Consider the following 13,164-nt stretch of genomic DNA (forward strand, 5'->3'; position numbering starts at 1 on the left):
GTGGAGGATTCCCAGAAAAGGTCTAAATGGCCTGTGCTAGATTAAGTCTGTATTAGAGTAATCATACAAAACACCAAGTCACTGTGCATAAATATAGGTAGATCCTCCTAGGTGTATACATTGCCTTTGATGTTTTTCTTTTGTTCTGTCCTAGAGATAGATATTTATGTCATGAACCTGAATTCTTAGTTAGTGCTATGTGTTGTACTGAAAACTTTTAGTTCAGGGCAGTATTTATGTTAAGACCTGATGCGGCCCCTCAGTGAGGTACCAGCTCATCACTACTTAAAATTAGAGATGCAAAAGGGAGTTGTGCCCCAGACTGGTATTTGACTGCAGTAAGTATGATCAGTCTTCAGTAGGCATATTGGTAAAATTCTGTTCTGCGATCTTATATGCCAGTAAGGATTTTGGCCTTATATGTTAATATGATTGAGGTGAATGTTATATGTGCTGGTTCTATACAACTCTTCAACATAAAAAGTTTATTCTGTTACAGTATTATTTACTTTCATCTGATTTTCTCCTAGTGACACATTATTCAATGTGGCTCTTGGTGAGTTGGGCTCACTGCTGTTCCTCAGTAAAATCAAGTCTGGCAGACAGTGATTATTTGCAAGATTGGCTAAAGAAACTTACACTTCTTATTCCAGAGGTACGTTAAAGAAGAGATTATTAAATTACTAATTAGTGTGTGATATGGGTCAAGCTTCCATTAAATTCAAAACATATTGTTTTCCACTGAAAGTCAGGAGAGCAGAAACTGACTCAGTTACTTGCAGTCCTGTTGAAGTGGTAATAATTTGTGATTGAAGTACAGTGTAAGATGGCACATTCAAATCAATTTTTAAACTCCTATCTTAGTTTTTGGCTTCTGTTTGAAGTTAACTCTTTTGACAGACTGATTGGCTGTTTTATTGCAGGAATGTCTTTTGTGTAGTTGTTTCAGCAGGACATGCTGTCTTGAAAACCTGATAGGTATTATGAGAGAAACTTAATTATAAAACTACAAAAGTCTAAAAAGAAACAATCTTTTAAGTGTATGTAACCAGTTCATTTATTTATTTTGACAAAGACTGCTGTTCGTCATGAGTCGTGCAATGGTTTATACAAGTTATCTCTTTCTGGTCTCGACGGAGGAGACTCAATTAATCGGTCCTTTCTGCTGCTAGCTGCATCAACGTTATTAAAATTTCTTCCTGATGCTCAAGCTCTGAAGCCTATCCAGGTAAGAATTTTAAGGAATTATGAGATTTGATCAAAGATGTATTTAAACTTTCACTTGTTTATATAGAAGCAGAAAAATGGTAGAACACAATCATTGTTTTCTGACATACTGTTTCAGATACACTGAGATATTAAGACATTTGGTTCATACGCTTTAAGAAACTTAACAGGTTACCTAGTTGAAACTTTGACAGTGCAGTAATGTAGACCTTTCTTGTGCTTGGAGAAATGTGAAACACCACTTTGAAGATGCTTTTGTTCATCAGTCATCCACATAAGATACCATAAAGAAATGATAGTTGTGTTTTCAGTAAGTGGCTCCATCTACCTTTAAAACACATGTTTTAAAGGAAGCATCTCTACTTGAAGATTGCCTCCTTTGGAGTAGTTTCAGTTTGGAAGCGTTCTTGCTCTGCCTGGCCTGTTGCTATCAGGCCATGTTAAATGTCGAGCTCCTTTTAAACACTGGGAGGCCACAGTGAGGTCTTCCTTTTCTCCAAGCTAAACAGGCCCAGTTCCCTCAACCTTTCTTCTTAGGTGGGGTATTCCAGTTGTCTAATCATCTTCCTGGCCTTCCTCTGGACTTGCTTCACCGCTTCCACGTCATTCTTGTGCTGGGAGCAGCAGGGCTGGATACAGCACTCTGACTGGGAGGGGACAGTCACCTCCCTTGCCTTGCTGGCCAAACTGCGTTTTGATGCTGCACAGCATGTAGTTGGCCTTTGGGGCTGTGAGCACACACTGCAGGCTCATGTCCAAGTTCTTGTCCACTGAAATTCCTAAGTCCTTTTCTGCAGGGCTGCTCTCTAGGAGTTCCTCGCTCAGTCTGTACGTGTATCTGGCCCAGGTGCAACACCTTTCACTTGGCCTTGTTGACTCTCATTAGGTTCTCAGGGGTCCACTCATCAAGCTTATTGAAGACCTTTGGATAGCATTTCTACCTTCTGTTGCGTCTGCTCAGCCTAGTGTCATCAACAAACTTGCCAAGGGTGTGCTTCTTCCCACTGTCTTGAGTCTATGTTTCTTTAACATAGATGTTAAAGAAAGCTGGTCCTGAGACTGACTCCTGGCAGACCCTGCTTGTGACCAGCCTCTACCTGGTCATTCATCTGTTGACCACAGTCCTCTGGCTGCCCCCATCCAGCCCACTCTTTATCCACCGAATCATCCTGCCGTGTCCTCCAGTTTAGAGATAAGGATGTGGTGTGTGTCAGAGGCCTTGCACAAGTCCAGGATGTTGACGTCTGTTGCTCTTCCTTTGTCTGCTTTGCCTACTGATACCATCGCTCCATCGTGGGTGTCCACCAGATTGGTCGAGCATAAACTTGCCCTTGTTGAAGCCATTCTGGCTGTCTTGGATCAACTCCTTGTCTTGCATGTGTCTTAAGAAGGCTTCCAGGAGGATCTCTTGCACGGTCTTGCCATATGCAAACATAAGGCTCACCATCTTGCAGTTCTCTGGATCTTTCTTTCTATTAAAACTTGAAATGAAGTTTTCTTAATTCCTGTCAGCAGAGACTTCTTCTGAAAGCCATGACTTTTTGGATATGTTGGAAAGTGACTTGGTAACTTCATCAGCCAGTTCTTTCCAGATTCTGAGGTGCATGTCATCAGACCTCATATGTAGGCTTAGTCACATTCAGTCTCACCAGGTGGTCTTGAACATACTTTCTTCTTCAAGTGGGAGAAGTGTTGGTCTCCCAGTTCCCACCTAGAGGCTTAAGGACTAGGGAGACGGGGGGGAGGGGGGGAGCCTGAATACCAGTGAAGACTGAGGCAAAAACTTGCTCAGTATCTTCTTTCTCAGTGTCTATTGTGGCCTCTTTTCTAATTTATCAGAGGGGGTAGTCTCTCCTTGCCAGTGAAATGTGAGGACAAATTTAATACTATTCTAATTTCTTCTTAACATTTTGGCAGATCATAGTGACTGTCTTTGAAGAACATTGCTAAATATTTCAGAGGAAAAACTAAATGTGCACTGGTACGATTGTAAAATATTCTTTTGCGGTTTTGAGGAAGGTAATGTTCTTGGAACAGTTTGTGCCTTTATTTCACTGCTTTATTACAGTTATTATAAGAATTGTTAATACATATTTTAAAAAAGCTATTTCTTTTCACAGATAGAGGATTATGAAGAAGAGCCAGTGCTACGTCCAGGGTGTAAGGAATATTTTTGGCTGTTGTGCAAACTGATTGATAACATACATGTCAAAGATGCAAGTCAGGTAGGTTTTGCTTTGTAGTCAGAAAAACGTTTGTTTTTTTAATTTGGTTATTCAGGTTACTTTTACATGAGTGTTAGTGGTTTTTAATGAAGATACAGTGAACTGTGAGGAACACCTCTTGGGTCATTCCCTTCACTACTTTCTGATGTATATTTAGCAACTCTTGACCAAGAGAAGCTACAAGGTACATGCATTGCAGAGTTGAGAAGAGGGGATTGGGTGTAATACGCAAGGAGAGTGAACTATGTGAATCTGAGACATAGTGAATATGGTAATTACTAGGAGAGAATGGTTGTTGATAATTTCTGCATAGTCTAAAGAGGCAGAAATACAAGACAGAAAAAAAAATTACTTAACAGACAGCTGTTAAGGTCAGGAAAACTATCCACATCTTTTGAAACTTCAGCAAGGGTTGAAGTTAACTTTTAAGGTGCCTTCTGCAGCTGTTTTTGCTAGTTGCAGATACTGCATAAATCTCTGATTTATTCTCAGTGCTCTGACTCTATTCTGGGAAGGAAAGGAAGATAAAGCCTTAATCCCGTTTTCTGCAGGATTGAAAAAATCCTGCCTTCCTTTAACATCCAACCAGAGGCCAAAATTTTGTCCCCCCTGGCTTTCATCCACTCAGTTTCCTTCAGTTTACATTTTAGTAATTCTCTCCTGCTTTTTGCTCAAGCAAGAAATGATAATTGGTCTTTTGAAACTTCAAATGACTAAATGAGTATCCCTCTGAGAAATAACTAACATTTTTCTTTGAAGTAGTACTATTCAGTGTTTTGGATTTTGTTTGTTTTTTTTCCAGTATGACAGAGAATATATTATCAAGATCTTGAATTGAAGGAATAATTTCAACTCCACATTGCTGATTTTAAAAAGCTGCTTCTAAAAATGTATTAAAATGTTGTTACTAAAACATTTAGAAGATGAGTTTTCATTGTTCCTTATATTCTGTGTATGTCAACACGTTTTTATCCAAAAGCATAATCATAGTTTCAGACTGGGCTTACAAGTTGTAATTCTTAAAGTACCTCATTCTCTTCCATTTAAATTGCATTTTCTTTCTTTTTAATCAGACCACGCTGCTTGATCTAGATGCGCTAGCAAGACATCTTGCTGACTGCATTCGAAGGTATGGTTTGGTAGCAGTAATGTCTTTTATAAATTGTATTATACGTATCGTTAGTGAAACAAATAGTTTTAACATTTCTTTTATATTTGTGTATGTGTAGCAGAGAAATCCTTGACCATCAAGATGGCAATACTGAAGATGATGGACTTACAGGACTGCTTCGTCTCGCTACAAGTGTTATTAAGCACAAGCCACCCTTTAAATTTTCTCGTGAAGGGCAGGTAAGAAAAGAATGCTGACAAACTGTGAAGACTTGTAGATAGCATCACCTTACTGTCCTTTTTTCATGTCACCTTTTTCTCTTTGTCTTGGTTGCAGGGCTCTTTATTTGAAGGTGTCACTTCTAGCTTTGGGGATTGTCAATTAGAACATACATACATATCTCTCATTCCTTTATGTAGTACATTTAGTCTCTTTCTAAATATATTTCATTTTGGGATAGAGTTCTTATCCTATTGATTTTCTATATTAACTAGCTTAAAAATCTGCTTTAAAAACTGCTGCTTTTTAGCTGTATCCTGGGATAGTTCTGATGTAAAAACAGTTTTGAAGCTCTATGCTTAGACAGTGGCAAATGTGTTACAAGAATGCTGCATTCTACCTGTCACTGTAAGGTGAGAGAGTGGTCAGGCAGTGGAAGCAGTTAAACAGTTCTTGCTTTGTATTGTTGGGCCCCGCTATGTTGGGAAGAGAGATTATTGTCTGAATATTGAATTGACTTTGCCAGGTCCATTGGATAAGCAGATACTTGCATGTAAAGCCAGCTGTAAAAGCTCACTTCGACTGACATGTTTTTCTTACCATAAAATGATTCCGAAAGTATTATTACTGTCTGGAATTTTAAAAAAATTTAAAAGACTACTATGTACTGCTCTTAGAATTATTGTATTCCAAATGTGGAGGGGTTGCAAATTAAATTAGAGCAGTAATTCACTTAATAGAGTGCAGTTTGGAGGGAAGATTATGTAGAAACTAGAAGAGGTGGGCAAAGATCACATTTATGTAGATCGGACATACGAAGAGTATGAGAAGAATACAGAATGGAAGCCTAACTAGATAGTAGTGTGCTGTACAGAATCTTAAAAAACACTGCTTGTGTGCAATATATCGTAGGGAGGCCAAAAATCACTATCTACCTTATTATATACTAGGTGGACCAAACAAAGCACTTTTAACGCAAGCTGTACAGAACATCTTCACTAGAAAGACATGTATTAAGCCTATTCTGATGGTAAAGAGTTTCTAGTTTTCTTTCTAGTACAGTTGAGTTTTTGCATATATCTTCTTCCCTGCTTCAGTATGTGTCAGAGTTTATTCAGATAGTGCAAACAATAAGAGGAAAATTAGAAGATCTCTGAAGTGACTTATTTCCTAGTGTGAGAGATTACAGTTAAAGGTGACTGGTGTGTTAGGACACCTGTTTGAAAAAGGCTGCAGCGCAGCATTAGGATAATGTAGCTGACACTGCAGTCCAAAACTCTGTATTCTTGATGCTGTTGGTCTGCTGATGTGCTATAGCTGTCTACACCTGGCAAATATTAGAAATAGAAAGTAATCAGACTCCATGAGCACTTAAGATCATAGCATATCCTGAGTTGGAAAGGACATACAAGGATCATAAAGACCGATCCCTGTCTCCACATAGGACCGTTCAAAATTCAAACTCTGTGTTTGACAGCAGTGTCTAAATGTTCCCTGAGCTCTGGCAGTTCAGGATCATGGCCACCTAGCTATGGAGGTTGTTTTATGCCCACCACCCTCTGGTGAGGAACTTTTTCCTATCACCCAGCCTGACCCTGATGCAGCTCCATGCCTTTCCCTCAGGCCCTGTTGCTGTCACCAGAGAGCAGAGCTCCATTCTGCCCCTCTGCTCCATGTGAGGAGCTGCAGGCCTCCATGTGGTGGCCCTCAGCCTGCTCTGCTCTGGGCTGAAGAAACCCAGGGACCTTAGCTACTCCTCATGCACTGTTCCCTCAGAACATTTCCTCAGCTTTGTAGCCATTTTTTTGGTACTGTCTAATGTATTTTGATGTCCTTATGTTTTGGTGCCCAAACCTGCAACAATGTGCTGGAGGTGGGGCTGTGTTACTACCAAGAACCAAGTATCCGTTTATATCCTGATTATTCCTGTGATTGAAACACATCTCCATATTGTGGAGAAATCTGGAACTATCTTGTCTGGGAGAAGACTCGTCAGTGCTTTTTAGAGATAGACAGGTGACTGTTAGTGCTATTGGAATTTCTCTGTACAGTGGAACAAAGCTATTTATTTTATGCTGATTTTCTTATGTACCCTGTAGGAGGCCATCTTTTGGAAGAATTTAGATTTTGTTTAGCTTTTACATAAGCAGCCTGGTCTTAACCTCAGAAAACTTCTTAACTGGATATACTTGAGTAGGGAAATCTAAGATGATGCACAGTCAGTATGAAGTATAGTGGCGATATTGGCACCCTGAAATTGGAAGAATTCCATCCCTGTGAAGTTGAAGAAGGTACACATAAAGTAATAATAAATACATACATAGCCAAAGATAAAAGAGAAGGTTAATTGTCTGATCATGTAGACAACTGACATGATAACACTTTAAACATGACTTAATTAAATGCAGTTTGTTAAGTTTGCAGCCGTTTTATTGCAGTATTGAAGAGTAGGCTCTGATTCATCTCATCAGCCCTGGGCATAAATAATGCAAATTATTTGCTGGTTGTTTAAGGGATTTTGCTGAAATACTGCTTTCTAAATTCTGTCTAATTTCTTCTTTCTTTTTCTCTCATTATATCACTTAGATGACTGATTACTAATGATCACTTTATAGCTGAAAGGCGGAGGGAGGCTCTTCACCTTTTTGTGTTTATTTGGAAGTGCTGCAGTTCTAGAAGCCTGTGACCACCCTTTTTTACATAGATTGTCATTTTTTCATCATCTTTTTAGTATATTGCTTTTTATATATAATTTTGTCAAAATATGTTGACTCAGCATAAGAAAAAATACTGAGCTTTAAGCATATCCAACTCAGTTTGTTAGTGTATTAATCTTGGAAGCTAAACATCAATAAAGATGTATGTTGTCCAGCGGCAGCATGACTTTGTGCATAGTTACACTTTGTGCCTTTTAAAGTTCAGTTAAAATTCCAGGTAAGAAAGAATGCAGAAATATATTTGCAGTATGTATGATATATAATTCAGTGCTTGTTTTGTGGTTAATTAGTGATTCATAAAATTCAAGCTAGCAGAGTGAATACGTTTACACGCTGTCTACAAGCAAATAGTCTTAGGCATTACTGAAAATGCATGTATGTTGTTTGTCCAGTTGACTTATCAGTCGTGAATTAAACATATTCTGTCATTCTTTTCCAGTGGAAATGTTTCTCTTTAGGCTGTGCTGTAAGCATATTACGTAATATAAAGAAATTTATGTGATTCAAAGGAAATTGTTCTAATTTGCAGTTCAAAACTTGTGCAGGAGTCAGAAGTTCTGTATGTGAGTACAGAAAGTCTACAGAAATTTCTCAAATATTGGTAATGGCTATCTTCTTTTAAGATTGTATCCAAACTTCTAAGCCTGCTGACTGAATTGTTTTACAGGAGTTTCTGAGAGACATCTTCAACCTTTTGTTCTTGCTGCCAAGTTTAAAAGATAGACAACAGCCAAAATGCAAGTCGCACTCTTCAAGGGCTGCCGCGTATGACTTGTTGGTAGAAGTGGTGAAGGGGTCCGTTGAAAACTACAGGCTACTCCACAACTGGGTTATGGCACAACATATGCAGTGTAAGAACCTTCATTCATACATAGTTTTCAAGTATTTTGTGGGAAGACTTTCCTTTTGCATTTTCTGTCTGTTTTTGGTTTGCTTTTCAATTTCTGAATTTATCAAGTATTGTAAAGAAAATGGGATTATACTCATATGAACTCCTGTTCTGAAGACTCTGCATGTTACGGTGAGCCAACACTGTGAAAAGTACTGAGATCATGGAGTATGTTTTCTCCTGAAGTATGTGTCTCTGTTTAATGGCTAACAATGGGCTGTTGAGAATGCTTAGGTGGAAACAAAGAAATTTAAAGGTAACACTGCATGTTTGGTTTTTTGTTTAGCTTAATCTGCATTTTTGTACTTTCCAGAAGTAGTAATGAAGTAAGACATGGCTGCCACTAACACTTCTTTTAAATCCTTTCACTTTGTAGTGCTGCTAGTTGGTTATCCATCATTACTTGCAGTAGTGTCACTGCACAGATGTAGGCATCATTTGTTCACTTTACAGTGGATTTAATCACATGTATAATTTTACCGTCTGTTGTTAAATTCTGGTTAATTAAAGGATGTAGTCCTCTTAACTGGCACGAGTAGATAGGTAGCATTGCTGGAGTGGGTTTTGCATGCATCACTGGCTTGTGCTGGACATTTGTCTGTCTTGTCTTGTCATGAAGAAGTAAAGTTTTTATATACCTAAAGCAAAATACATAAACACACTGACCAAGATACAGCAGATGAGTTGACAATTAACAGCACTGTCATATTTTTAGATACCATCATATCTTTATAGTTGAATTTCATCTATACTCAGATGTCTGCGTACAATGTTAATATAATTTTGCCTCTTAGCTTTCATGCTTCCTATGTTTTTAAAACTCAATTCCTTTGCATTATAAGCAAATTACAAAAATCTGAAGTTAGTTAATATTTTGTTTATGACCTGTGAATTTTTATTATGCATTTTTAGCTTGATAGAGTTCCTTTCATATACCCAGCTTAAATTTCAGTAAACTGAGGATTTTTGGTGTGTTATTACCTATGGAATTGATTCAGTGACTTACAATTCAGAAAGGGAAAGGGAAATCTGATGCTGATAATCTGATGTGTTCTGTTCTCATATGCCTGAGGCCTTCTCAAAAGCCTCCAAAATTTCTATATTTTAGGAAAAAACTATTAAGAATATGATTTATGAAATTACCCAGTATTTTTGGTTGGTGGAAGAGTGTATCTGTTGCTGCTGAACTTGCCAGTTTCTTGCAGTCATTCATTTTTTTGCAGCTCGTATTATTTTCACTCCAAATTCCGGTAATTCCTAGCTACTAAAGTTTTCTGTAACCATTAGCACAATTGTTATTTTCATCCAGATATTCATCTCTCTTTCTTGTTTCTTTCCTGAGTTTTCCACAACTGACTGGTCAATTCTCCTTCTACATTCTCATTATATTCCAGTTTCATAATTATGACTGGCAGGATACCATTGCCTCTTTCTGATGTGCTGCTGACATGGTACTTCTTTGATCCAGAGACTCCTGTTTTTTTTCCTCTTTTCCTATCTCTGTAATCTAACTAGTCTTTCAAAGTCTTGTGTAAGTCTGTCTTGCCATTCTACTTAGTGAGATCTTCCTTACTGCTTCTACTAATTTCCATCATGTTGTTGGTTATAACATTTTCATTTTGCAGCTCGGTGGAGAAATTTTCAGTCATGGTCATCATCTAGTCTGATCACGTGTTGTGACTTCTATTCTGCATCTATATTCCTCATACTCCTAACAAATTGAAGCTAGGATGTTCTTTAGAGTTTCCTTTAATATAGTGCAGTTTTGAAAATGTACCTTGTTAAACATTAACTAGTTTATGTCCCTTGGGACCAAGTAATTTCTCGTGAGAAATTTCTTGCAAAATTCCTGAAAACCCTTTGCCACATACGTGTGGGATACTCCAGCTGTTCTCATGAAGTATAAAGACGTCATCTGGTTTCTCTTGTAATTGCAATTTGATGAATCAGGCTTGAGAGGTGGGCCCCTGCCAACCTTATGAAGTTTCACAAGACCAAGTGCAAAATCGTGCACCTGGGTCGGGGCAATCCCAAGCACAGATACAGGCTGGTGGAAAATGACTTGAGAGCATCCCTGAGGAGAAGGATTTGGGAGTGTTAGCTTATGAGAGGTCCAGCATGAGCCAGCAGTTTGTGCTTGCAGCCTAGAAGGGCAGCTGCATCCTGGGCTGCATCAAGAGAAATAAGAACAGCAGGTCGAGGGAGGCGATTCTGCTTCTCTACTCTGCTCTCATGAGACCCCATCAGGAGTATTGTGTCCAGATATGGAGCCCCAACACAAGAAGGGTATGGAGTTGTTGGAGTGGATCCAGAGGGCCACAGAGATGATCAGAGGGCTGGAGCACCTTTCCTAGAGGAAAGGCTGAGAGAGCTTGGCTCTTCAGCCTGGAGAAGAGGAGGCTTCAAGGAGTACGTATAGTAGCACCTGAGGTATAGTACCTGAGGGTGTCTACAGGAAAGCTGGGATGGGACTTTCATGAGGACATGTAATGACAAGATGAGGGGAATGGTTTTAAAGCAGAAAAGGGTGAATTTAGACTAGATACTAGGAATAAATTTTTTACTGTGAAGGTGATGAGACACTGGAGCAAGTTGCCCGATGAGGTTGTGAATGGCAATGTGAATTCCCATCCCTGGAAGCACTGAAGGCCAGGCAGGATGGGGCTGTGAGCAACCTGTTCTAGAGGAAGGTGTACCTTCCTATAGAAGGGTGCTGGAACTAGATGATCTTAAAGGTCCCTTCCAACCTAAACCGGTCTATGATTCTGTGATAATGCCATTCTGAAACCAGCTTTTCTTCTGAAAATAAAGATGTTGTTTCATGTGGGATTAGTAAAATGCAGATATATCATTTTGCTCCCTAACTTACATCTTTGGGTGAGGAAACAATGTTTTGCTTTCTTTCAGTGTGACAAGGCAGTACATGTGAATGAAATAGATTTGTGCCCTGGGGGGAATGACTAATAAGACCTTTGAGTGTCTGTGTTGTACATTACTAATTCCCAGCATGTTGTCAGTGTTGCTCATTTGGGCAGTGTATGTGTTGTGAGAAAAAGAGCATGTACTATGGTTGGCTGAGAAGCTGTTTTGCTTCGATTTTAGTTAAGTTTTTGCATGATTCCCTAATAGCAGCACTTATTAGTAATACAATGCATTTAATGGAAAAGTAAGGAGAAGAGACTAATTGAATAAAAAATGAGAGACAGTGGTAAGACTAGAAAGTAAGTGCTAATAAGCAGACTTAGGGAGAGTAGCACTGCAGAGAGAGAATATTTTTCCTTTGTACTCTTTTCAGTGTAACAAAGCAGCAGTGAGTGCTGAGATTTAGAGACTGAGCTAAGCTAAGCACTCAGTTCAACAGAATGCCTGCTTTCTTAAAGCATCATTTTTCATATTACCTGTTTGTTGTCAGTGATCAGGAGACAGAATTCTAGAGCATTATGTGGATGATAGCATTGCCTTGAAGTTGTTAACAGCAAGAGGTGTAAATAATGATAACTTAAAAAAAAATCCAGAATCAAGTATGAAAACAGCTTTCCTATAAAAATGAGAAAAAGTCAGAGACTAGAAGATCATTATTTCCTGTAATACTGGGCCTAGAACAACTGTAAGAGCTCACACTTGCTGCATTCTCTTTTTGGAGAAAACAGCAGACTCATGTGAAAGTACCAAATCACTTGCAAGTAAAATATAGTCTGTGTACTGCTACACTTCTTCTTACCCAGTGATTAGAGATTGAATGCACAGAGCTGCATTTCAGGGTTTTCCATCTAACTTTTTGGTGGTCTCTCACCTTTCTAGGTGCCTCATGCTGGCTTGTGTACTGAAATAGTAACATTACTTTTCTGATGTACCCATAATGCGTTTTCTTAAAGCACAGATGCCGTCTGGCTCATGTTTGATGTAGAATGCAGAAACTGAATGTATTTTAGTAACGTAAGCATAGAGTTCTTAATTTCTCTTCTGGTTTTGGAAGTTAACTTTGAATATTTCTTTTGTGCATCCGTGATTCTTACTTTTCAGCTTCCCATGCACCTTACAAGTGGGATTATTGGCCACATGATGATGTTCGAGCTGAATGTCGATTTGTGGGTCTGACTAATCTAGGAGCAACCTGTTACTTGGCATCAACTATTCAGCAACTATATATGATACCAGAAGCCAGACAAGCGATCTTTACTGCAAAGGTATGGCTTGTATCTTACATTCCATATTTGGATTTTGTTAGAAGTTTATATGTAATGCCAATGCAAAGGCTGATAAAGTATAGATTTATGACTTACTGTTTACAAACTAGTATTTCTTCAACACTTTTGTATACTTTTTGGTTGGGTTTTTTTGCTCATGTCTAAGATGAAGAGATTCTAAAAAATATGTATTTGTAATGCATTGTATTCTTAAAGTGACGTTATAAGAAAGCATGCTCTCAAGCTCATGTTTCTGCTACTGTCAACAAGTCAACAACTGTGTTTGTTCTTATGTGAGCTGTCTGTTGCTTCTTCTCAATTTGTCACTTTCTTAGAATAATTTTATTTTTTATTTTTTATTTTTTTAATGTTTATAAAACCCCTTGGGATGCTTGCTGTGCTAACAGAAGTATTGCAGTGTTCATACATTACACATCTCCAGAAATGTGGTATTATTAATTCTAGTTACTTTTTGTAATGGAGAAAATTTCATTTGGTCTCTTATGTAAACAAGGCATATATAATTTGCAAAAAACCCAATTGGTGGTGACCTCATCATTTTTTATTATAATTAACTTACTGTTAGTTG

The 13,164-nt window shown here is 38.4% G+C and overlaps 1 protein-coding gene across 4 annotated transcripts in view; it reads left to right on the top strand.

Moving 5' to 3' along the window:
* Nucleotides 1-13,164, top strand: part of USP34 (ubiquitin specific peptidase 34) — a 130,517-nt gene that overhangs the window by 80,350 nt on the left and 37,003 nt on the right. For all 4 annotated transcript variants that reach the window (XM_072331279.1, XM_072331277.1, XM_072331280.1 and 1 more), the window contains 7 exons: nucleotides 531-655; nucleotides 1,076-1,228; nucleotides 3,348-3,452; nucleotides 4,526-4,581; nucleotides 4,682-4,802; nucleotides 8,167-8,350; nucleotides 12,412-12,575. In XM_072331279.1, the coding sequence (XP_072187380.1) occupies nucleotides 531-655; nucleotides 1,076-1,228; nucleotides 3,348-3,452; nucleotides 4,526-4,581; nucleotides 4,682-4,802; nucleotides 8,167-8,350; nucleotides 12,412-12,575 (908 nt within the window). The remainder of the gene's footprint in view (nucleotides 1-530; nucleotides 656-1,075; nucleotides 1,229-3,347; nucleotides 3,453-4,525; nucleotides 4,582-4,681; nucleotides 4,803-8,166; nucleotides 8,351-12,411; nucleotides 12,576-13,164) is intronic.

This window comes from Excalfactoria chinensis, chromosome 3 (assembly GCF_039878825.1).
Source record: "Excalfactoria chinensis isolate bCotChi1 chromosome 3, bCotChi1.hap2, whole genome shotgun sequence".
NCBI classification, from domain to species: Eukaryota; Metazoa; Chordata; class Aves; order Galliformes; family Phasianidae; genus Excalfactoria; species Excalfactoria chinensis.